This window comes from Mastigoproctus giganteus, chromosome 12 (genome assembly GCF_048544385.1).
Source record: "Mastigoproctus giganteus isolate SK-2022 chromosome 12, ASM4854438v1, whole genome shotgun sequence".
NCBI lineage: Eukaryota > Metazoa > Arthropoda > Arachnida > Uropygi > Thelyphonidae > Mastigoproctus > Mastigoproctus giganteus.
The window spans coordinates 131645205-131672236 of record NC_143586.1 but is presented as its reverse complement, the minus strand read 5'-3'; the positions used below and the strand labels follow the sequence as shown (position 1 = coordinate 131672236).

The 27032-nt window shown below is 36.0% G+C and overlaps 1 protein-coding gene across 1 annotated transcript in view; it reads right to left on the bottom strand.

The window, feature by feature from the left end:
* egg (SET domain bifurcated histone lysine methyltransferase eggless) overlaps window positions 1-27032 on the bottom strand; it is a 536019-nt gene that overhangs the window by 311776 nt on the left and 197211 nt on the right. The window contains exons 10-11 of the mRNA XM_090386075.1: window positions 25654-25727; window positions 13978-14051 (exon numbers count right to left, since the gene is read on the bottom strand). Of these exons, the coding sequence (XP_090242201.1) occupies window positions 13978-14051; window positions 25654-25727 (148 nt within the window). The remainder of the gene's footprint in view (window positions 1-13977; window positions 14052-25653; window positions 25728-27032) is intronic.

Below are 27032 nucleotides of genomic sequence, written 5' to 3'. Positions count from 1 at the left end.
ATCAACGATCTCCAGTATGGATTCCGTCAGTGTCGATCTACTGGTGATATTCTGGCTTATGTTACCCATTTATGGACTAATTCAATGGAAAGGTTCGGTGAAACACAAGTAGTTGCTCTTGACATCTCAAAGGCTTTTGATCGTGTTTTTAGTAATTGGTTATCCAGTTTTCTCTCTGATCGCTCACTGAGGGTGATGGTAGATGGCTTTCTGTCTAACTTCTCCACTAATGCCAGTGTCCCCCAAGGTTCAGTTCTTTCCCCCAATCTTTTCCTCTTGTATATTAATGACCTTCCATTGACTGGCAATCCTATCCATAGTTTTGCCGATGATAGCACATTGCATTCCACTTTCCATTTTGAGAACCCTTGTCCTGCTCAATCAGCTTCGACTTCTTGAAAATCTGCTACCAATTCCTTAAATGCCGATCTTCGGGTAATTCTCCAGTGGGGCAAAGACAACTTAGTTGACTTCAACCCTTCTGAAACTCAGTCTTGTCTTATATCTCACAAAAAGGATTCTTATGCTCCTATGCTTATCTTTAGTGACACTCCGATTTCTAGGCAAAATGATATATCTCTTTTGGGGATTACCCTGACTTCTAATCTCTCTTGGCACAAGCACATTACAATATTGCTTCCTCTGCATATAAAAAACTTGGTTTTCTCTTTTGCTCTCGGCGTTACTTTTCTTCCAAACAGCTGCTCACTCTGTATAAATCGCAAATCCGCCCTGCCATGGAATACTGTTCCCACATCTGGGGTGGTGCCCCCAAAACCTCTCTCAGGCTTCTTGATTCCATTCACAAGAGGGCAGTTAGGTTAATTAATGATTCATCTCTAACAGAGTCTCTCCACTCACTTTCTCATAGACGTACTGTTTCTGCTGCATGCCTCTTCTACAGATACTTCCATGGGCACTGTTCTTCTGAATTGGCTTCTATAATTCCCGCACTCTCTTTCAAAACAGTCCGAACACGTGCCGCCACCAGCCAACATCCATTTACTGTCCAACTTCAAACTCACAGAACCAACTTTTCATCTTTCTCATTTATTCATTCAACTGCCGTTTTCTGGAATAACCTTCCTTCATATGTATTTCCTGAAAATTACAATCTACAGAAGTTCAAGTCCAATGTCAACAAATATCTTCTTTCGTCTTCTCTACCTCCAACCCAAGCACGGTACTAAGTACTATAGGTTCTAATACCTCTCGTGTTTGGGGTTCACATAAAAAAAAAAAAAAAAAAAAGGAAATAAATATTCCAGCCTTCTAATAGGTTCTGTAATCTGATACCGGTATGTCGGATTGTTCTGGGTTTGTTTCCATAGCGTGTTCTCCACTGCGGATCATACAGTAGTGGCCAAATAGGATGAGTGGGGAAGCTTTTAATTTTAGCCCAGTAGTTCAACAATAACATCTTTCTTCTGATACTGAGTGGAGGTTCATGAGCCTCAACATACAGACTTTGAACTGGTGATGTTCTGTATGCACTAATGGCAATCCTAAGGGTAACATGTTGGATAGAAGCAAGACAAGTCAAAGTACTCTTTCTAGCAGAGTCATAAACAAGTGCTCCATAATCTAGCTGAGATCTAATTAGAGACCTATACAAGCGGAGCAGCGTATAACCGTCTGCACCCCAGAATGTACTAGAGACGACCCGGAGTATGTTCATTTTCTTAAGGCAGGTGGTTTGTAGGTGTTTAACATGCTCCTGAAAATTTAGATTCTTATCAAAAATTAGCCCCAGGAGACAAATACTGTTCACGATTGGAAGAGGATGATTGGCCAGATGTAACTCGGGTTCTGGATGCATTTTGTGCTTGTTGCAGAAATGCATGGCTGTAGATTTGTGGTTTGATAGTCTGTATCCATTTTGTGTCATCCGTAGTTCAATATTATTTATTGATATTTGTAATTGCCTCTCAATATAATTTATAGTCTGAGAATGACAGGCTAAGGTAAGATCATCGGCATAAATATGAGTCAACAGTGTTTGGAATGCTGTTTGTGATATTGTTAATTCGTATAGCAAATAGAGTGGCACTGAGGGCAGAGCCTTGTGGGACTCCTTGTCTGTATGTGTGAGACAGAGCCTGCCGGTATCGAACTTGGCTAGTCCTGTGGCAAAAGAGGTTTTGAATAAAATATGGTAAATCCCCTTTCATATCTATAGAATGGAGATCCTTTAGGATTCCATAACGCCATGTGTTATCGAAAGTTTTTTCTATATCGAGACACACCATGACGAGATGTTGATTCCTGATAAAAACATTTCTTATGTTTGATTCAGCCTTTATCATGAGATCTAAGGATGATCTATTCTTCCGAAAGCTGAACTGATTGTTGCTGATTATGTTTCTAGACTCAAGGTACCACGTTAATCGATGGTACACCATTTTTTCTAAAGTTTTACTTAAGCAGCTGGTTAGAGAAAGAGATCGGTCTATAGTTGTTAAGAGTCAAATGATCTTTTCCTGGTTTAGGGATAGCAATTACATATGAAAAATTGCCAGGAGCTCGGGAATGTGTGTTCATAAAATATCCGATTGTAAAATTTTAGCAGTGAGGATAATGATTGCTGATCTAGATGTTTAAGCATTACATAGTAAATTCCATCAGGGCCAGAGGCGCTGTTGCAGACTTGTTGCAAACTTATTCCGAAAATACCCTACCACTGCCAACCTTATAAGAAATTTAGAGCCAAGGCACGGTATCTTCAGGATTAGAGATCTCCTTCCCATTCCAGTTAAGAATAGGTGCAGGTAATATAAGGTATTTACCATTTAGCTGCCTTATTTTTTTTATTATTATTATTTTTTTTTCCATATTATTCTGGCTTCGGTATCTTTATTGACTGATGAAGCAAATTTTATCCAAGAGTCCTTTTTAGCCTTTCGCCTCATATACCGCACCTTGGCTCTAAGTTTCTTATAATTAATAAGGTTGGCAGTGGTAGGGTATTTTTGGAATAAGTTCCATGCTGCATTCTTTTCTCTTTTCACCTTGTTACAATCATCATTCCACCAGTGATTGGTATGTCTACGATTTCTTAACTGAGACTGTGGGATGGCAACTTTTGCAGCTGATAGTATCTGCATTGTGATATGCTTGGTAACGGTATTGATAGAGGAAGACTCAATGATGTGATCATCAAAAGAAACATGACTTTTATATTTTGTCCAGTCTGCTTTAGAAAATTTCCATTTCATTCGTGTATCAGTTGTTTTGGAATTGGTGGTTTGAATTCTGCATATTACTGGATAGTGATCGCTGCTGAGAAGATTGTCAAGTGTTGTCCATTCGACACTTGGGAAGAGGATCGGAGAGCAGATTGATAGGTCTATTGCAGATGATGCTCCAGTAGGAAAATGAATGTAAGTGGGTAAGCCTGTGTTCAGTAATGTTAAATTCTGTCTGTCTAGTAGTATTTCAATGAGTTCTCAGCATCTGTCTGAGATGGGGGATCCCCATAAAGGATGGTGTCTATTAAAGTCTCTTAATAAGCAGACTGGTGATGGTAACTGAAACACAAGGTTTTCTAGTTAATGAATCGTACATTGTTGATTGGGAGGGAGATATATTGAAACGATTGTTAAAGCAATGCCAATCATTACACGAGCCACAACAGCTTCTAAGGCAGTTTGAAAAGGAATTTGATTACAAGGAACCTTGAGTCTATGAGTATGGCCCTCCACCACAAGCACTGTTTGTCCTGTCTTGTCGAAATAGTGTAATATTTAACTGACACGGACATTTCAAGTGTTAGATTTGTTTCTTGTAGGCACAGACTCACAGGATGATAATGGTCAATTAATTCATATGCATCATCTATGTTGCTGCGAAAGCCTCTGCAATTACATTGAACTATGCTGTTCATTGTGTAGGTTTTGAATTAGAAGTCGAATCTGTCTGTTTTTTAATGTTGCTCTGCTTATGATGGTCAATTTTTATTTTGTCCTTTTTTGAAAAGAGTGGACATGTGTCCATGTCATCTTCTGCATAAAGATTTAGAATGGGTTTGTTATAAGTATTATTTTCTGCAATATCCATAGCTGTGTTATCAGATAATTTCTTTCTAACATGAACTGAATTCTCCTTCTGATCTGGCTTAACTGGATCTGATTTAGCAGCAGATGGTATTGAGATTAGGGTATTGTTTGTCCTATCTACTGTTTGGTGTTTTGTTGACCGTAATGCAGATGATAGCAATGATCGAACCCATTCAGAAATTGACACTTTTGGTGGAACTGATATATCTGTTTGTGTTGAAACTGTTTGGTATATTTTGGATGCTTCAGCATATGTACGCTTAGGCATATTTTGTAGTAGGTGCTTTCTAGCTTCAGGGTACGTAACCTTGTTCTCCACTTTCTATTTCTGGATTTTTTTTCTCCAGCTTCCATTGCTCACAGGATCTAGAAAAGGCTGAATGGTTGCCTTTGCAGTTTGGACACCGTGATGCTTCGGCATTATAATCAGTATCGACATGTTCCTTTGATCCGCAGTTTGAGAAAACTGAATCTCCTCGGCAAACAGTTTGGGAATGCCCAAACTTCTGACACTTGTAACATTGAATAGGATTGGGGATATAAGGACAGATGCGGCAGTTTAGGTATCCTGCTTTTACTGATGAAGGAAGGTTCGGTGTAGAAAAGGTAAGAATGATGCTAAGAGTGGGAACAAATTCTCCATCTTTATTTAGCATTATTCGTCTTGCTTCAGTAACTTTCTGGTCTTGGAGTTCTTGAAAAATCTCCTCCTCCTTGATGTTCAATAGATCCCATTTGGAAATGACTCCTTTGGAGCTATTAAGGGTAGCATGAGGAGATACCTTAGTAGGGACTCCACCAAACAATGTAAGTTTGAGAAGAGAAACAATGTTTATGGTTGGTTGTTGTTATTTGGTTTTTAGAGCATTAGCAACTAAGGCCATATTGCTCCGGGAATATGCGGTGGCCATTCCCTGACCTTTCCGCATCCTCCGTATTTGGTAGTGACGGGCTCGAACCCTGGTCTAATCAAGAAGCGTGTGCTACGCACTGCTGCTCCTTCCCACCTGGCTATGGAGGCATCGTTTACTGTTGGTGGTTTTGACTAATAGGTCGCCAGATTTCAATCTACTTACCATTTTTGGTAATCCAGCTACACATTCTAAACATTTTTGTATATAAAAAGGAGACAAAGTACCCAATGACTGATTCGTTAGCGAATGCAGTATGAGGAAAGATGGATATTTCATTTGAGGCACATCTGTTTCCATAATCTTCTTGGTTTGATTATCAGAATCATTTTGTTGCAAATCCATAGAAGCAAGATTTACAGTCTTGACAGGTGGAAAATTTTCGGTTTCCATATTTGCTCCTTTTGGAAAGCGAAATAAAAACAACTTTCATAGCAGGAACAAATCAAAGTGTAACAAAACCCATTAGATCAAGACACAAAGAATTGGAAGTGATGGAGAAGAATTGGAACATCTGTCATCTGTTTGGATAGAAAATCAAACACAGAACAAGTTTGATTACAATAGAAGCAAAAGCATTAGCAATATTTTATTATGTAATAAAATACATAAGTATTTTATTACAATTTTTATTGTGTTTGGTAATGTTTTGGTTACAAATGTGTGTTCAATCTTGGGCGGTCGGCACCTAACCCTATTTTTCCTATAAGGCCTGTTATTTATATTGCACGATTTTGCATTGCATGGCGGTTTCTAGGAACACAACTATCATGTTATACGAGGACTGACTGTACATGCAAGTATACATGCACTGGTTCTTACTCTTAGTTATGCTAACACAGCCCTCATATATATTTGCAAAAGCTTATGGCATTGCAAACAGCTGGGTTCACATAACTAAAAAATTGAAACCAGTTGAAATTGTGAAATAGTATCATTCGGAAAAATTACCTTACTACTATTTGTAATAACTGAGTGTTAGGTGAAAGTAGAGTTTTGACAAAAGGAAGTTAAAAATTTAGTGAACGAAAAAAGTAACAAATGAATTTGACAAAATGGGGTAGAGAGATTTAAGCCAGAGGAGATTCCAAACAGGGAATATAAGAGCAAAGCTGTACACAATTAGTACCATTGAAGCAAAAGGAATCATAGAGCAAAGCTGGAGTTCTGAATATGAAAGTTATCATTAGGGCAGTTGAGATGAGTGGTTGATTTAGCAATCACTGATTGTGATTCTGTCAGAAAAAGGAAAGCAGAAATGAATGTTAACAAGGCTGAAGACGAGAACATATATATTTATGAAAAATGAGGAAATAGTTGCACCCTAATACTCCAACCAAGTCAAAATAAGAACAAATTAATATTTAAGAGCATTTATGCAGAAAGGTTTCATTTTTAAGAATTTCAATGTCGCGAAAAAACATTCTACAGAGACTTGCACATAAAACTTGCTGCTCTGGAACACAGACTTTTCAAGAGACTTCCTCCCGAAAAAGTTAAGAAACATAATATATGAATTATAGAAATGCTTCTCAGAGTGAGAAAGAATTCAAATAGAAAATGCATACCTTCACACTTAATCTTCATTTCTAAGACTAACAGAAAATGCTGGCCCAAATGCTCACTTGTTTTTTAAGTTGCTTAATTGCATTTTCATTGTTGCCCTAACTTCCGCTTCACAGAAAAATCAATCCTTTTAATGAGTTATTTTGATGGGGGGTGGGGGGGGGATTAAAACCACGTGGTGCAAGACAATTATAGAATACTTCAAAAGGTATTCAGAAATTACTGTCACAAAATAAGGAAGAATATTTTCATGGAATAGAATAATTTCCAATTTTCCCTTACCCATAGATCATGTATTTTAGTTTCGACTGAATCTCTCAACTGCTTAATGATTTCTAAATATGTAGTCTTATGAATAGTATGACCATCTGACACATAACAAATTGTGCCTTTATAACCAAAAAAAACAATTCTAGCATAATTTTACCTTTACATTTGTCAATCCTAATTTCTTTTTCCTCGGAGGCAAAAAACTTCCATTCAAAGGATTGATATTTTTTAAGCAGGTCATAGTGATTACTCCATATTTCATTTCCTCGTGATTGTTTTTAAATATCATGGACCATGATCAGAAATTTCAACAAATTCTTCTAAAACTAACTCTTGTTTCCATCTGAGCCGACCGGGCTAGCCGAGTGGGTAAAGTACCTGCCCGGCAACCCAAAGGTCGCGGGTTCGATTCCCGCCTCGGGCTTGGATCAAAGTACTGCAAAAACCTTGGGAGGTGCAATATGGCCACAGAAGCCGATGCGCCAACAACTACCAAATCAAGTTTCCATCTGATCTGGTATTAAAAACTTGCGAACAAAGAAGATGAATAATATTTTCGTGTTTAAAATATCAGATATGGTAATTTGCTAAACCACCATATGATATTCCAACTGACAGGCTACGTTTTTAATTTTTATCACACGAGCCCAATTTATGCTTCTAATTGAAAAACAAGCTCGTCATCTTCCTACACCTTGCATCATTTTCAATGATATGCTGTCCACCTCTGAAGCACTCTGTGCTGAAACATTAGTACCATTCAAAAATTCTACTACCTTATAAACAATTTTAACATATGCTTCAACAATCATTTCTACAGTCTAACGATTTCTACAACAAAAACAAAAATTTTATAAAACATGATGCTTTTTGATGTTTTTATAAAACATCAAAAAGTGCAAAGGAATTCATAAAAAGATATCTTTTTATGAATTCCTTTGAATCAAGATGAATATCCTCCCAGACAACTTTACGTAGAAATACTATGGGGAAAACATACATAAATAATATAAGGTCGTAAATAAATTTGGTGAATTTGAGGTATTGCTCAAAACATCAAAGGCAGATACTGTTGGGATATCAGAGACGTGGTGTCACACAGACATAAGGAATGCAGAACTGGAATTTGGGGAGAACAATGTGTACAGAAAGGATAGGAAGGGAGGAGGGGTTATGCTTGCTTGGATTTTATGTGTTAAGAAACACACAAAATCCAAGGAAGTGAAGCAAGTAGACATTGCTGGACAGTGAGGAATGCAGAACTGGAATTTGGGGAGAACAATGTGTACAGAAAGGATAGGAAGGGAGGAGGGGTTATGCTTGCTTGGATTTTATGTGTTAAGAAACACACAAAATCCAAGGAAGTGAAGCAAGTAGACATTGCTGGACAGTGCAGTGTCCAGTCAGTTTCATGTGACATAAGCATTGGGAGATCAAAATTGAGTAGGAGTGTGCTATAGGTCTAATGACGCTGATGAGTATAATAAGAAACAGTACAGGGAAATCGAGTGGGCCAGTAAATCAGAGAGTCTTATAACGGGGGATTTTAATTTCCCAGATATTGACTGGAATTTGTGGTTGGTCACTCACACAATAGCAAGGCTTTTGTGGATTTATTGGATGATTGTTTTCTACATCAGCATGATCAGAAGGCAACTAGAGGGAGTAATACTCTTGATCTGATTATCAGTAGTGATTCTTCCCGCATTAACAATTTGCAGATAAAGGAACCACTAGGTGGCAGTGATCAGAGTGTGCTGAAGTGAAATTTACTCAAAGAGGTAACTACCATCAGGGGTAAAGGGAAAGGTTTTTGCTTTCGTAAACGCGACTACGATGGTCAGAGACAGTATTTAAATTCTATACAGTGGGACCAACTGATGATGTTACCAACAGCAAATTCAAAATGGGAAGCATTCAAAAAACTTATCTTGGAAGCTACTAGGCTTTACATACCAACTAAGAAATATTGTTCAAGGTTTAGGCCTAAATGGATGTCAGATGAATGAAGGAGATATATGGCAAAGAAGAAAAATGCATGGGATACATACAAATTAAAGGGTAACATGGAAGCCTATGATAGATATAAGCTGATTTGGTTTTTTTTTTTTTTTTTTAGCAGCATTAGCAACTAAGGCCATATTGCTCCGGGATATGTGGTGGTCATTCCCTGACCTTTCCGCATCCTCCGTATTTGGTGGTGATGGGCTCAAACCCCGGTCTAATCAAGAAGCATGTGCTACGCACTGCTGCTCCTTACGACCTGGCTACGGAGGTGCCTATATAAGCTGGTCTGTAACCAAGTCAAACGAGATTAGGCAAAGGCAGATTATGAGAAATACTTGGCAAAGGATGCAAAGAAAAACAGCAAAGAGTTCTTTATCTATGTAAACTCTAGAAGGAAAGGTTGGTGCACTGGATATTGATAGTTCCACTGTTGATGATCCTGCTCAGGTGGCTAACAAACTAAACGAGTATTTTTCATCTACATTCACACGTAAGGAGTTATTCAGGAAAGGGAATGCCAGAGGTGAAGTAAACTCTGGCAGTGAGCTAGATGATTTTGTAATAACTGAGAGGAAAGTGAAGGAGAAATTGTTGAGGATAAACATAAAAAAGGAGCCCGGGGTAGATGGGATCTATCCAGTTATATTAAAGGAGGCAGCAAAGGAAGTAAGCAAACACTTAGTCATAATTATGAGAGCTTCTTTGGACTCAGGGGAGGTACCCATAGACTGGAGATGTGCAAATGTGATCCCAATTCACAAAGGAGGATCAAAGACTGACACAAGTATTTATAGACCTGTGAGTTTAACTTCTGTTCCAGGAAAATTAATGGAGACAGTGGTTAAAAAAACACTGCAGGATCATCTAGACAAGACTTCAGTTACAGCTCGGACACAGCATAGTTTTGTTAAGGGAAAGTCTTGCCTGACCAATTTGATTGGATACTATGATGCAGTCACAAAAGAACTGGATGCAGGGAATAACTTTGATATTATATATTTGGATCTTAGAAATGCTTTAGATACTGTTGCATGTGGAAGACTGCTGCACAAATTGGAGCACTGTGGCATTGGAGGCAAATTCCTGTTATGGATAAAGGGATGGTTGAGGAGAAGAAGACAGAGTGGTAATCAATGGACACTGCTCATCGTGGACTAATGTTATTAGTGGAGTCCCTCAGGGTTCAAGGTTGGGTCCATTGTTGTTTTCTGTAGTTATAAATGATATTGATGATGGTATATCAAGCTTAATGTCCAAGTTTGCAGATGATACAAAGATTGGCAGGGTTGTTAAGGACACTACTGACAGTATGCTGCTGCAACAGGATCTGGAAAGGTTGAGCAGATGGGCAAAGAGGTGGCAAATGAAGTTTAACATTGACAAATGTAAAGTACTACATATGGGAAACAGTAACCACAGAGCAACATATCAACTCTGTGGTACTACACTGACAGTGGTAGAGAATGAGGACCTGCAGGTAATTGTGCAGGCAGATAGGAATTTTTCTGAGCAGTGCAGACAGGCTGTAAGAGTAGCATGGTGTCTTGTCAATGATGTACAGGAATTTTTTCTAGCAGGGATAAGGAGGTGATTATTCCCTTGTATAAGGCAATGGTCAGGCCACACCTTGAGTACTGTATACAGCTCTCATTTAAAGAAGGATGTAGAGCTGCTGGAATGAGTACAGAGAAGGGCAACAAGATTGGTGAATGGAACAAAGAGTTGCTCTTACGAAGAAAGGCTTAAGTTTTTCAAATTAGTGTCTGGAGACTAGGCACCGGAGAAGTGATCTGATAGAGGTGTAAAAAGCCTTGAATGGTTTGAGCATGCTCAATGCTGATGGGATTCTTCCTCTTGCTCAGAATAATCACTGAGAGGGCATAAATTCAAATTGAGGAAAGATAGATGAAGGATATATATATATATATATATATATATATATATTATTCTTTTGTCTTATCTTTGTGGTTTGTTATTCTTTTGTATTAATTTTGTTAATTACAGGTGTTTTTTACACATAGGTATTTTAGTAAATACATAACTGTTCTTTACGATAGCCTAATCTCGGTTATCTTAATTTACCATGGCCTATACATTTAGGATTTTTCAACTTGTTACGTATTGCTAAAGAAATTGTCATACAATTATTAATGAAAAACTATAGCAATAAGCAAATTATCAATACTACTTTATAATATTATATTAAACATTCTTATACATTTCAGTATTACATCACATGTACGTCAATCCCCTACTTCATCGGGGGCTTTGAGAGGATTGACAGTCCATTCGATGTAATGCATTTCTTACTTACCCGTTTCTGTTTGTATCTATCACAGCTTTGCTATTTTTTCAGTACTAAATTCTAATTTTTGAACCCTTGTTTATATTATTCCTAATTGTTCTTAGTTAAATTCTTTTTTTATAATTAACCAAATTAATTTCCCATCATCTACCCAGCAACTGTGATAGAATACACAAAGCCCAACGGGTAAGTTTTTTAATAAAAATATTGCAATAACTTTACTCACTTGATGTGTTTAAGTGGAGGTCGTAGTGTCGAAAAAGGAAAGTTTCCCATCCTACTTGATGTGTTTCTGTGGAGGTCGTAGAGTCGAAATAAGGAAAAATTTCCCACTTTTAACTGGTTTTATGGATGGCCATCCCTATGGCGCTGTTTTTATGGCCCTGTCGCGTTAACGTTTCACATATGTGCAGATGGTGTGTTGGCCGAAGTCCCCGATATTAAGGCCAAGGTCTATTATTGTGTTTTGGTGGTTGGTTCAATGAATTTACTTTTACGTAAATTCATTGAACCAACCACCAAAACACAATAATAGACCTTGGCCTTAATATCGGGGACTTCGGCCAACACACCATCTGCACATATGTGAAACGTTAACGCGACAGGGCCATAAAAACAGCGCCATAGGGATGGCCATCCATAAAACCAGTTAAAAGTGGGAAATTTTTCCTTATTTCGACTCTACGACCTCCACAGAAACACATCAAGTAGGATGGGAAACTTTCCTTTTTCGACACTACGACCTCCACTTAAACACATCAAGTGAGTAAAGTTATTGCAATATTTTTATTAAAAAACTTACCCGTTGGGCTTTGTGTATTCTATCACAGTTGCTGGGTAGATGATGGGAAATTAATTTGGTTAATTATAAAAAAAGAATTTAACTAAGAACAATTAGGAATAATATAAACAAGGGTTCAAAAATTAGAATTTAGTACTGAAAAAATAGCAAAGCTGTGATAGATACAAACAGAAACGGGTAAGTAAGAAATGCATTACATCGAATGGACTGTCAATCCTCTCAAAGCCCCCGATGAAGTAGGGGATTGACGTACATGTGATGTAATACTGAAATGTATAAGAATGTTTAATATAATATTATAAAGTAGTATTGATAATTTGCTTATTGCTATAGTTTTTCATTAATAATTGTATGACAATTTCTTTAGCAATACGTAACAAGTTGAAAAATCCTAAATGTATAGGCCATGGTAAATTAAGATAACCGAGATTAGGCTATCGTAAAGAACAGTTATGTATTTACTAAAATACCTATGTGTAAAAAACACCTGTAATTAACAAAATTAATACAAAAGAATAACAAACCACAAAGATAAGACAAAAGAATAATAATATGTACTCTGTTTGTACCCATGCATTGCTAAAACAGCTACTGGGACAACAGAAAAAGCTAGTAAGAAATTAAATTAAATAAAACTACTATAATTATAAATAAAATACGGCATGAACTATCATATTACAAAAGAATAATATATATATATATATATATACATATACATATATATATATATATATATATACAGAAATTTGCCTTTAACCAGTGGGTAGTTGGTTGGTAGAACAGACTTCCATCCCTTTATGTGGAAGTTGATAGCCTAAATAAATTTAAGGCTCAGCTGGACAGGTGTTTTGAACAAACAGAGGGGTTTTTTTCTTTCTTTTTGGCTGATGCTGCATAAGGTTGCTTTCTTGCATCATGTGCCTCTAGTAATGCTAATGCTGTCACACAATTAATGAGACTAATTTTATAAAAAAGTGAAGGTTCTCTCCTTCAAAGTCCTCTGGAAGCTACCCATTGCCTGCAGCAGTCCTTCAATCCCTGGAAGCAGTGCTGGAAGTGTTTTTTGAGGTCCTTCTTTGCATCAGTTACGGTGCTCAAGATGTTGCCGTTCATTCCAAAATGTTGTCCTTTCAGCCAATTCTTGATCTTTCGAAAACGAAAAAAGTCACATTGTAAGAGATCTCGGAATAAAAAATTGGAAGCCAATAAATACGACAGCGCACAGTGGCATGGTGCATTATCTTTATGCAAAATCCAGTTTTTGGCCTTTTCAGGTTGAACGCACAAAACCCTTTTGTGTAGTCATTCAAGGACATCTTGGTACAAAGTTTGGTGGACACAAACTCTTTACCCTTTGTGCCTTGAGGCACAAACCCTTTGGTGCACCACTCTACACTAATCAAAACACAGATGAACATTGATTTGATTCTGGATTTGCTCATTCGTGCTTTCTTCGGGCATGGAAAATTGGTGGTGTCTCAATTTTCATTCTGCTTTTTTTTGTTTCTGCATCATATTCAAAACTCCATGTTTTGTCACAATCAAGAATTTTGTGGCAGATGTTCTTCCGATCGTGACAAAAGGCGGATAACAAAACATGGATTTTAGAGTATGATGCAGAAAAAAAAAAAAAAAAAAGGCAGAATGAAGCATGGGACTGCATATGGCGTCATTTTATAAAATCAGTCTTGTTACTTTTGTGACATATCCTCTATATACAAGGTGATATTCTAAGAACTACCAATATAAAATTACTTGCAATCAATGAGAGATAAAAGACCTTATGCATATGCAACCTAAGCTACTACTCTAAAAAATTCTAGACATTTTGGATTACAAAATTAAGTTTTTCCTTAATTAAGATATTTTTAACAAATTCAGTCCCTAAACTTTGATACTATCTTGTATGTGATAATTATATAGCAGAAAGACATACCTACCTTTCTATAAATAGATAAAGATTTTAAAATTAATTATATTACCAGTGTAATTTCAAATACTGATGTTTATATTATAATAAGTTGTAAATCAAAATATTTGCACAATAATATTCAAACATACCTCAGGATACTGCAGCAAATATCCTTTTATGAATTCCTTTGAATCAAGATGAATATCCTCCCAAACATCTTTACCTACAATATTGTGGGAAAATATACATACATAAATAATATATACAGGGTGGAACCGTGCAAACTGTTACATGCAGCTATCTTAAAAGCCACTAGAGTTAACCTTATGTTGATCTTTAGAGACTCTTTAGGGGGGGGGGGGGGAACTAAACTTTAATTTCATATCCATAAAACCTGCAAGCTCTTTTTGATAATGAAGTACATTACCTGAAAGAGTGAAGAGTAAATTATTCAAAAATATAAAGCAGCATAAACAATTACATATTCTAAATCAATCCCTCTCCCTTTCACCAGAAATTACTTTATAATGCTCCCATCTAATCAGATAAATCAAAATAATTTTTCCTCTATAAAATTAATTTAAAACTATTTACCAGATACACAAATTCAGGAGTATTTTGATAGTGTATTCATGAATTTCTAAGTTTTTCTGTGAAAATAAAATATGCATAACTATGTTAATCTAAGAACAACTGTAGATATCTTGACTCAGATATTTAATCAGAATTTCTTGAAGATACTCAAGTATAAGTCAAGAAATTCTGCATTTTACCAAATCAAACATCATAGGATCACTTTATATACTGGTCATATCAGGTTCCTAAATACTGAGAAAAATTTATATTAATAATTAAAATAATTTTTTAATATTATTGGAAAATTCATCTTGTTCTCAGTTCTTTACAGAGAAAGTGTGATGCATAGATTACTGCCTATCTAACTGCTATTAATTTTTGTTGTACTATGTTTTGTATAACAATCTGGGTGACAGTGTTGCATTTTATGTCTACATTTGTTGCTGATATTGATATTAAGTGCCTTTGTTTTAATTGTAAATGCAGTTGATAGTACTGATAATCACATAAAACTAGTTATAGCAATTATTTCATAAGTACAAGTACAGCTGAAATAAATTAAAAAAGAAGTGTCACATGAAGCTGGCATTCAGCTGAAAGTAGTTAATCATGCAGAGGCCACAAACAATTGCAAAGCTGCACATAAATTTAAAATTTATGTGCACAAATTTTTCAAATTTTCAAGCAAAATTCCAACTCTCTTACATCACTCGAAGTGTCACGGTGCTCTTCATATGACTTGTTTCTTAATGGGGGGGGGGGGGGAAAGAGAGAGAGAGAGAGAGAGAGAGAGAGAGAGAGAGAGAGAGAGAGAGAGAGAGTGCAGAGCCAACTAACAAATATCACAGTAACGTGATCAAAATGTGATGGAGACATCTTTTGAAAAATGTTTTTAAGAACACCGTGTTGTACATTTTCCAACGTTCCAAGAATATTCCTCAAAAAATTGGTGCAAATTTCACCACTTACTCTTTCATCAAAAGCATCAGGACTTACAAAGTTCTGTCAATAATAATAGCATTTACTGACTATTTGTACTGCAACACACTTCCTACACTTTGAATTTTCTGTGCAATATTATGCCTAATATTGCATTTTACAGCTATTAACACGTCAATATCCTAGATAAAAATAATTTAAAAAGCAAGCAATAATATAATACTACTAAATCACTCAAATACCAGTGAAGAGAAGCTGGCTATGATTTTAGCTTACCTAAACTATACCGAGCACACACTACATACTGTAAGACTAAATTGATTCTCTTTCAAAATGGAACTTTTAAAAGCTTTCATTTTTTACCTGGCTAAGTTATTTGGTTTTGGTCATGGTTTCTCTAAGAGTGCAAACAATTGACCATAGGACACATGCAATTTATAGACAACATATATTTAGTGAACGTATTCTAATCATTGTGTACTACTCATAAATTCATGAAAAGGTCATTATTATGGCCATAAATAATACCATTCAGTTCTAAGAGATTACTGTCAACCCTACAGTAGTATCACCCTGTTTTGAAATACAAGTGATATTGGTACTCTCACTAACTCCAGATTTTAACTTTAAAAAAAAATAATAAATAAAAGTTTTAGTATTTAAAAAGGTTAGATTTTTTGAATTGTGCTTAAAGTGTACCGGGTTTTTCCGTTAAGAGGCCCATGGGTTTGTATTTGGTTTTTGCATTTTTAAGGTTCTCATATTGTCCATAAACAGAAACCCATGGGCTCCTTAAGGATGGGTGGAACAAGACCAGGGTATGTCTGCCAGGGGCAAAGGTTGATGACGTTGTAGAGCGGATATCATCTTTTAAGGGCACAAAAGTATATAGTTGTACACGTTGGCACTAATGATATTAAGAGTAGGAGAGCGGCGGAATTACTTAACAAGTACAGGTCACTGTTGAAAAAAAGCCATGCATTAGGGTTGAATTTGAAATGGTCTGCAATTCTGCCCAGACACGATAGGAGGGGGTATATGATGAGAGCCCTGTCGATCAATTCGGCCCTGGAAAGATTGTGCAAGGCTCAAGGGGTAGAATTTTTTTCAGCCTGGTCTGTACTTGTTAACAGGAGAGACTGCTTCTACAGGGATGGGATACACTTAAATAGAAAAGGTGCAAGAATATTTGCTGGTGCTTTCAAGGCAGTGTTAGGTGGGTCAGAAAACTGCTAGCTTCAGGGGAATACACAGACTAAAAGGTTAACAGTGGCTGCAGGCAGAGGCAAAAGTGATTCTTGCACTGTTTCTATTAGAATGAGAAGCAGCCTGGAAAGCAAGGTAATGGAGATTTCCACGACTGCTGGGAGTCATAGTGGAACAAGTAACACATGGGCTGTGTTAGGGTAACTAAGAGTAGGAACAGCTATGTACATTTGCATGTACACCAATGTAAGGAGTATAGTTAATAAATTTGATGAGCTTGAAGTGCTAGTCAAGACATTAAAGGCAGATATTGTTGGGATATCAACGACGTGGTGTCACAGATATAAGCAGTGCAAAATTGGAATTTGGGGGAGTAGAATGTGTACAAAAAGGATAGACAGGACATGAAGGGAGGAAGGGTTATGCTGTTAGTTAAGAAGCACATAAAATCTAAGGAGGTGCACTCGATTGATGTGGTGGACAATGCAATGTTGAGTCTGTTTGATATGACATAAGCACTGGGAAAGGAAAAATGAGTGTGTTATAGGCCTAATGAATCTAATGAGTATAATGAGCAATTGTGCAGAAAAACAGAGTGGGCCAGTAAATCAGAAGATCTTATAATAGAGGATTTTAACTTTCCAGATATTGACTGGAACTTGTAGGGTCATCACTCGCACAGTAACAAGACTTTCGTAGATTTAACTGGATGACTGTTTTCTAGAGCAACACGTTCGAGAGGCAACCAGAGGGAGTAATAATCTTGATTTGATTATCAGCAGTGATTATTCATGTATTAAGAATCTGCAGATAAAGGAACCACTGGGTGCCAAGGTTCACAATGTAGTCATGTGGGAATTACTTAATGATGTAACTACCATCGAAGCTAAAGTGAAGAGGTTTTGCTTTCATAAAGATGACTACAGGGGTCTCAGACAGTTTTTAAATTCTGTAAAGTGGGATTAACTAATGTTATCGACGTTGAATTCTAAATGGGAAGCCTCCAGGGACTTAATTTTGGAGGCTACTAGCTTTTCATTCCAACTAAGAAATACTGTTCAAGGTTTAGGCCAGAATGGATGTCAAGTGAATTAATGAGGCTCGTGGCACAGAAGAAAAATATATGCGATGCATATTAAGTATCAGGTGACACAGAAGCCTATGATAGATATAAGCTGCTCTGTAACCAAATCACAATGGCGGTTAGGCAGGCAAAGGCAGATTATGAGACATCTTTGGCAAAGGATGGAAAGAAAAACAGCAAAGAGTTCTTTACTTATGTAAACTCTAGAAGGAAAGGGGTCAATCAGATTCGACCACTTAACACATATGGGTTGACTATTGGTGATCATGCTCAGGTAGCTGATAAACTGAATGAGTATTTTGCATCTACATTCACACTCTAACAGAGAGCTAAGTCATTTTGTAATAACTGAGAGCAAATTGGAGGAGAAATTGTTCAAGTTAAACATAAAAAAGGCACCTGGGGTGGACAGGATCTATCCAGTTAGATTAAAGGAGGTAGCACAGGAAGTAAGCAAACCCTTAGCTATAATTATGAGAGCTTCCTTGGACTCAGGGGAGGTCCCCATGGACTGTATGTGTGCAAATATATCACCAATTCACAAAGGGGGTTCAAAAGGTGACACAAATAACTATAGACCTGTTTGTTTAACTTGTGTTCGGGAGAAAATAATGGAATGATTGGTTAAAGAAGCATTGCAGGATCATCTAGACAAGACTGCAGTAATATTTAAGACACAACATGGGTTTCTTAAAGGGAGGTCTTGTCTGACCAATTTGATTGGATACTATGATGTGGTCACAGAAACTGAATGCCAAAAATAATTTTGATATCATATACTTGAATTTCAGGAAAGCTTTTGATACTACTACACATGGAGGACTGCTATACAAATTGGAGAGGTATGCATTAAGGGTAAGTTGCTACAATGGATAAAGGGATGGTTGAGAGGGAAAAGACAAGAGAGTGGTAATCAATGGACACTGCTCTTCGTGGACTAATGTTATTAGTGGAGTCCTGTGGGGTTCATAATGATATTGAAGAAGGTATATCAGGCTTAATGTCTAGGTTTGCAGACGATACGAAATTTGGCAGGGTTGTTAATGACAGTAAAGACAGTATGCTACTGAAACAAGGTCTAGAAAAGTTGAGCAGATGGGCTGAGAGGTGGAAACTGAAGTTTAACATGACAAGTGTAAAGCTACTTTACATTTGTCAAGTTTCACAAACATTGACAAATGTAAAGCTACTGGTTACCAGTAACCTCAGAGTAAGGTATCAACTGTGTGGTACTACACCCAGGGTGGTAGAGAATGAAAAGAACCTGGGGGTAATTGTGCAGTCAGATATGAAGTTTTCTGAGAAGTGCAGACAATCTACAAGAGTAACTCATGGTGTCTTGTCAATAATATACAGGAATTTCTCTATGGTCAGGCCACACGCTGAGTATGGTACAGGTCTGGAGACCTCATTTCAGGAAGGATGTAGAGCTGCTGGAACAAGTACAGAGAAGGGCAACAAGACTGGTAAGGGGAATAAAGAGTGCTCTTACAAAGAAAGGCTTAAGTTTTGCAAATTACATTGTCTGCAGACTAGCACCTGCGAGGTGATCTGATTGAGGTGTATAAGGCCTTGAATAGTTTAAGCAAGCTCAATGCTGATTGGGATTCTTCCTCTTGCCAAGATTAATCGTCTGAGGGGACATAAATTCAAATTGAGGAAAGACAATTGTCGAATAGATGTACAGAAATATGTCATTAGTCAGAGGGTGATTGATTTCTGGAACAAATTTCCATCTGTCATTGTAGAAGTGGAGAGCTTAAAATATTCCAAACAGAAGTAGACAAATGTTTAGAGAAAATGGATGGGTGAAATGGCTTTTTTTTTTTTGGCTGATGCTGTACTAATGCCTCTTCTAAGGTACATGTCTGAAAAGGAGATTGCATCTAATCAGCATATCAACTACGCTGAGAGATAGTAACAATATACTTATTTTGCATTTATAAATAAGTGCAATTTTGAAACTTGGGAGATACTGGGGGGTTTAATTGAAATTTCTGGAAGGCATACCTTACAGAGTCAAATTGTTCTACTAAATCTTCTTGTTCGTCTCTGTTGCCATTCAATCCTCAGAAATTTCATTATAAGAGTCTACTTTGCTTGCTTTTGGCTCATGTTGTTGTTGTTTGATCCAACTGTTTTTTTAGACGAAGTTACTGTATATTGGTGCTGTTTTTGTTTGTTCTCTTTTGGGAAGACAGGGCAGCCATCATCTTCTGCATGGGGCATCCGTAATGTATCAACTTGATCTGTTTGATCACGTATTTCCATATTGATGTAATGGGATTGTTTCTTGTCATTAGTCAGAGAAACTGAGACTGTTTGGCTAGAAGCTTTTCTGTAGCTTTTGATAGTAGCTGCATAACAAGCATGCAGGCATACTTTGACAGGATTTGCTTCAGCTGTTTTTCTGCTTTGTATTTTTGGATTTTTTTTACCAAGTTTCCATAATTCACACAGGGGAAGTGGATCCACAGTGAGGGTGGAATGTGTTGCCCCAGCATGTGGCTTGAGAATTGGCATTATAAAACCTGAACACCTGATTTAATTTGGCATGTACAGACAGATTCAGTACAAAAAATATCTGGTTTTAACTGGGGTAGAATTGGGGTGCTGAAAACGAATACAATGCTCTAGGTAGGAATAAGATTACCATCTTTTTTGGTCATAATGCATTTTGCCTGTAAAACTCATAGCTCTTGGTCTCTTAGCTCTTGTTTTATTTCTTCCCTTGAGATAGTTAACAAATCCCACTTCACTATTACACCTTTAGAAGCATTTTGGGTAACTTAAGGAGTGACTATAACAGGAAGTCCAGCAAAAGTCATTCGTTTTAATAACTGCTCTGATTGTCTTGAATTAGATGTTTCTATAAGAAGATCCCCAGATTGGAGCCTTCCAACCATTTAGGATAATCAACAATTGCCCAATATTTTTTCTGTATGAGAAATGTTAAAAGTTTGCTTAGAAGTTGAGTTCCAATTGAGCAAATTATTAATATCGACTCCTTTTTTATCCTTTTGGGTTGAGAAGTCTCGTGGTCTTTGTCATTGGTTTGCAGATTATAGCTGCTGGCTCTATTGATGGCAATGTTGTGAAGTAATTTTATATTCCTTTTAGCTCTGAGGGTTGATTTTTCCACTAAAATAACCAGCCCTGCCAGGGGGAAGACAGGAATAATACCATGAGTAGCCAAGCGGTATTAGGTTAGTTGGGTTAGCGAAAAAGAAAATAAAAAAAGTCTTTCTTTTCTGACTTTGCTTACTACTCATAAGACTGAAGTTTGTTTAACTTTATAACTTAATTTTTAACTAAAACAAAAAGTTAACTAAACAGAAAATTTCTTTCCAGAAAGCACTATGAAAATCACTCTGGAAAATGCACTCAGATCACTTGGCCATAGAATGCTCAGCATCCAGGGCCTTTCAAGCTAGGTGGTGATTGAGAATACTTTTGTGGAAGTTTGCCTCATTGCATATTGTAAAAGTCCCTCAGAAATAAATATTTAGAGCTAAATATCTGTTAGTAAGAATGCATATAAATAAGTTAATGAACCTTTGTAATCTAGTGTAGGCAAAATTATTGTATTATTTGAATATAAATATGTTGTCATATCTGCATCGACTTTAACATGCTACTACTGTTATGATTTTTGTCATTCAGTATCAATGCATAAAATTACAATATAAAAATAGACAGCTCACCTGTAATATGTTTATCCTAGATTCAGATAGGCATATTTACCACAGCTTGCATGAACACATCATTTATTCAGTAAAGTTGTTATGTACATAAAAGCTTATTTATGCCCTTTGACGTAATAACCACCATTTGCATAATAACTTAAAGAGCTTTGACAGAAGAGAAGTTGTTGGAAACAGAAGAGAAGTTGTTGGAAACAGAATGTATTTGGCTTTTGGAGTTTTTCTTTGAGAGAGAGAGAGAGAGAGAGAGAGAGAGAGAGAGAGAGAGAGAGAGAGAGAGAGAGAGAGAGAGATTAGTTTTTACTTTGATATAACATAAGGATGCCATGATTTAATTTGTTGTAACTTCTGCTAAAAAAGCACTTTGTGAAACACCTTAAACCTAGAAAAAAAGTATTACATTTCAGAATTGTGCAGTTCCCTTGGATATAACTCAATATTTTGTTAAATTTGTTTTAAAGAAAATTCTGTCATGCAAGTTAGTGTTTAACCACAAAGTTTTGATTAGTTCAGATTTGAAGCAACTTTACATTCAAGAGCATAAAGAAATCAGCTGGTTATTCAAAAATGTTTTCCTGATGCTCAGAAGAGAATTAACAGTTTACAACCATTTGAATTTGACTATGAACCATCATGTTCAAAAGGTTCAAATATATCATCCCATGGATCCATAGAATTTCGTTCTTCACATTTATCAAGAAAATCATCTGTCAACCTTAATACCACAAAATTTATATAAAGATGAATCTATCAAATATCGCAACCATGCCTTTGTACCACACTGACAGTGGTAGAGAACGAAAAGGACCTGGGGGTAATTGTGCAGGCAGATATGAAGTTTTCTGAGCAGTGCAGATGGTCTGCAAGAGTAGCTCATGGTGTCTTGTCAATGATATACAGGAATTTTTCTAGCAGAGATAAGGAGGTGATTATCCAGTTATACAAGGCAATGGTCAGGCCACACCTTGAGTACTGTATACAGGTCTGGAGGCCTCACTTTAAGAAGGATGTAGAGCTGTTGGAACGAGTACAGAGAAGGGCAACGAGATTAGCGGATGGAAAAAAGGGTTGCTCTTACGAAGAAAGGCTTAATTTTTACAAATTTCAGTGTCTGAAGACTAGGCTCCTGTGAGGTGATCTGATTGAGGTGTATAAAGCCTTGAATGGTTTGAGCATGCTCAATGTTGATGGGATTCTTCCTCTTGCTCAGAGCAATCGCCTGAGAGGGAATAAACTCAAATTGAGGAAAGACAGTCGTTGGATAGATGTGCGGAAGTTTGCCTTTAACCAGCAGGTGGTTGATTGCTGGAACAAACTTCCATCTGTCATTGTAGAAGCTGATAGCTTAATAAATTCAAGGCAGAACTAGACAAACATTTGGAGCAAGTGGATGGATGAAATGAGAAGGGTGTGTGGTTTTTTTTTTTTTTTTTTCCCTTGGATGATGCTATATAAGCTTGCTTTCTTGCATCATGTGTCTTTGCTAATGTTAATCTGCAAAAATGGTAGTTGTGGTAGTTGGGGGGGGGGGATTTCAATATCAACTGTTTATTTTTGTTTCATTCATGATATTCTCTAATACAATATACTTGGGATTTTCTTTTTCTAACTTCTGTTTCTTACGTTGGTGATATTGTCTCATACATTGTGCGGAAGTTTTAAACATAGGCTGAAAGGTCTCAGGATTATTTTCTAATTTCTCCTTCTTACGTTGGTGATATTCTTTCATAAATTAGGCTGCGGTTTTATTGATGGAGGTTGGGAAGAATTGGTATTTATCATCTTCTAATTTCTATTCCTTACACTGGAGATGTTCTCTTATACGTTGGGCTGCGTTTTTAGCTGAAGACCACTTAAATGTGCTATTGTTTTCGTATATATGTATATACTTTCAACAGAAAATGTTTCCATAACAACAGAACTCAATATTATATCTGTCTCTTATATTATATACTTTATACCATTACAACATATATACTGCGTATTGTATCTTGCACATTATCGTTAAACAATTTGGTGAATTATTATTATGGTTAAACAATTAGGTGAATTGTTTAACCATAATAATAACCACCGAACTGTTTAACCATAATAATAAACTGAATTCATTCTACCATCCCTATAACATGGGTGTTGCATTATTTTACCTTTTTTTTTGTTACACTTTTTGTAACATCTTTTCGTAACGCAAAAATTCAACTAACTCCGCTAAAGACATTTTTAACATCAAAAAGTAATACATTTCAGAATTGTGCAGTTCCCTTGGATATAACTATATATTTTGTAAAATTTGTTTTAAAGAGAATTCCGTCATGCAAGTTAGAGATTAACCACAAAGTCTTTATAAGTTTGATTTGAAGCAACTTTACATTCAAGAGCATAAAAAAAAAATCTGATTATTCACAAATGTTTTCCTGATGCTCAGAAGAGAAGTTACAGCATTTACATTTGCATAAATATATTAATAAAGGTAACATAACCAAAACACATCTAAAAGCTCTAATTAAAAGTGTTAAGAAAACAGAAGGTAAGTCTATAAACTTTCACTTCACTGAAGCACAAGTATATGAAGTTCTTATGTCAGGGACCTGGGGGTAATTGTGCAGTCAGATATGAAGTTTTCTGAGCAGTGCAGATAGGCTTCCCGAGTAGGTCACAGGAGAGGTCTTGTCAATGATATACAGGAATTTTGTTAGCAGGGATAAGGAGGTGATTATCCCTTGTATGGCAATGGTCAGGCCACACCTTGAGTATTGTTTACAGGTCTGGAAGCCTCATTTTAGGAAGGATGTAGAGTTGCTACAATGAATACAAAGAAGGGCAACAAAGCTGGTGAGGGGAACAAAGGGGTGCTCTTATGAAGAAAGGCTTAATTTCTGCAAATTGCAGCGTCTGGAGATGAGGCACCTGCAACGCAATCTGACTGAGGTGTATAAGGAATTGATTGAGCAGGCTCAATGGTGATGGGATTCTGTCTCTTGCTTAGATTAAAAACCTGAGTGGGCATAAAATGAAATTGAGGAAAGACAGTTGTCGGACAGATATGCAGAAATTTTCCTTTAGCCATCGGGTAGTTGATTGCTGGAACAAACTCCCATCGGTCATTGTGGAAGTTGATAGCTTAAATAAATTCAAGGCAGAACTAGACAAACATTTGGAACAAATGGATGGGTGAAATGGGATTGTTTTTTTTTTTTTTTTTTTTCTGATGCTGTATAAGCTTGCTTTCTTGCATCATATGCCTCTACTAATGCTAACGTCATGAAAAGGGAGCCAACTGATTTTGGCTTGATTATAAAAAAGAATTAAGTAATGTTTCCTGGAAGTAGCCAGGAAACATTACTGAACTTGTATTACCTGCTATTCTGATTAAAATAAATATGTTAAAATTACTTTCTTTATAAAGATTTCTTATGTCTTATTTGAATTGCAATTTTGTGTTAGTTAAGCATTAATGAGTCGCCATAAATTTTGAGCCTGGAAAATTTGAGAAAACACTTTGTACATGATCAAGGTGGTTACCTAAGTTGAGAGCAAACAGGGTGACTGCACCAATCAATACTGCATTAATCACATATGTGAAGCTGTTTAGTAAAAACTTGTATAATGTACTCTGATTTTTTTTTTTACAAAATGAGTTAAGTCAAAATGATAAATGCTTTGCACCAATTTTGGTTACAAGCTTAGTGAAACAGATTCAAAAACAAAACATGTTACTAAAAGACATTGGAAAAGATGCTTTAAGAAAACAAAAAAATTCCAGTGATTTTTAAAATTGAAAGGTCACACCGGCTTGACACTTCCTAGCCAAGAACCAAGAACTACAATTTCTATTTCAGAAAATTAAATTAAAGCTCAGAGAAAAGTGATTTAATAACATCATTAAGTCTCAGAAAACCCTGCATGAGATACCTGGTGTTATTATGAAAAACATAATTTCAAACATGCATCCAATAATGGCAGAATTGAGGAATCCATGTATTATTTCAAGGGCAGTACTTTAAAAAGGGACATGATGAAAAATTCAATACAATACAAAATTTTTTTGTTTTTAAATATATTCTCATAACTTTTCAGTAACACCCGAATATTTCTTAAGTGCATTCATCAAGAGATTTACTCTATTTTAAACATGCTTTTTATATATATAAAAAAAAATGCTTTCCAAGAATAAAAATAATAAATAATGTAACAGACTATATGAAAACTAGTAAGCAATATCTTTTTGCATGTTATAATGAATAGGTAAATTATTCATGCTGAATTGCCTACTAAATTTAATAGCAAAAAAAAAAAAAAAAGCTGTTCTTACTTACTTGCTTCACAAACTAAATACACTTCTGTATGTTTCACGTATTGTGCATATCCATCATCAAAGAAAACAAGATACCTGAAGAGAAAAGGGATTAAAAACTAATTAAAGCAAAAGTGAAATTGATTTCCAATACATTATGTATTGAGCACATATGCTGATATTATGTAGATGTTGGATACTTTTAATATCCTGACAACTTCATAATCTCAAATTTAATATTCTTTGCCGCACACATTGAGTCATTTTGGTGGCTTGTAATCACTAAACAAAATAACTAAAGAAATGGACAATATATGCATTGCTTCATCTATTTTGTTTTCATTAAAATACCTTTTCTTTACTTTAAGTGTTAATGAATTTTGCTTTGTGAGTGATATAGTCAATCACTGAATTATTAGTTGATCTCACACAGATATCTAAATTTGACTATGTATATTAGAAATATGGATAAAAAATATCACTACAATTAAAATTCTAAATTTTTGAATTTCTGATATATTATTATTTAATTAACAAGGAAAATTTACTGATAATTACGTTAAGGATTTGAAATAAGGTACAGCAAACCCCGTATAACATGGTACTTCTACAACACAGTTTCGTTTAACACAAATGATAAATTGCAGCAATCCTCGCACAACACGGTACTTATATAACATGGTTTTGTTCTAACACAGTTAGAGAATTTTGGTAAACATTGCATAACAGGGTATTTTTGAGCTTTTGTGTGGGGAAAATCCTGCTTTTAAGTTGAATGTAATTTTTCAGCACTTCCACTCTTTTTGAATCCTCGCTAGTCAAAAAAAAAATAATAATAAATAAATAATTATTGAGAAATTGCCATATTTTATTTTCTTGGGAAATCCCCGCATTACGTTCTGTGCTATTGAACTTGTGGAAAAATCTAGATTTCAAAGTTTTATTACTATTGGATAGCATACCAGGCCATTCAAAAGATTTAAGTCATCCAAACATTGAAGTTATGTTCCTACCACCACATTGTACTAGGTTAATACAGTTTCTTTCATTCAGCCATTAGATGAAGGCATTATATCCACCTTTAAAACTCATTACATCAGAAAATTGTTACAATGGATTTTGGAAAAAACTGATTCCAAATCTATTGAAGTAATGGAGGCATGAAAACATTTCTCAATTGTGGACTGTATCAGAATTATAGCTTTATCGCTGAAAGAAGTAAGACTGTCAACATTAAATGTGTGAGTAAAAATGTATGGCCAGAGTGGGTTCATTCAGGAAATATGGTCGAACTGGCAGAAAACGGAATTGGTGTGATAGTAGAACTTGGTACGCCAGTAGGAGGGGCAAAGTTTTGATGATATGATTACTAAAGCCCTCGTGAGTAGCACAGTTGATAAA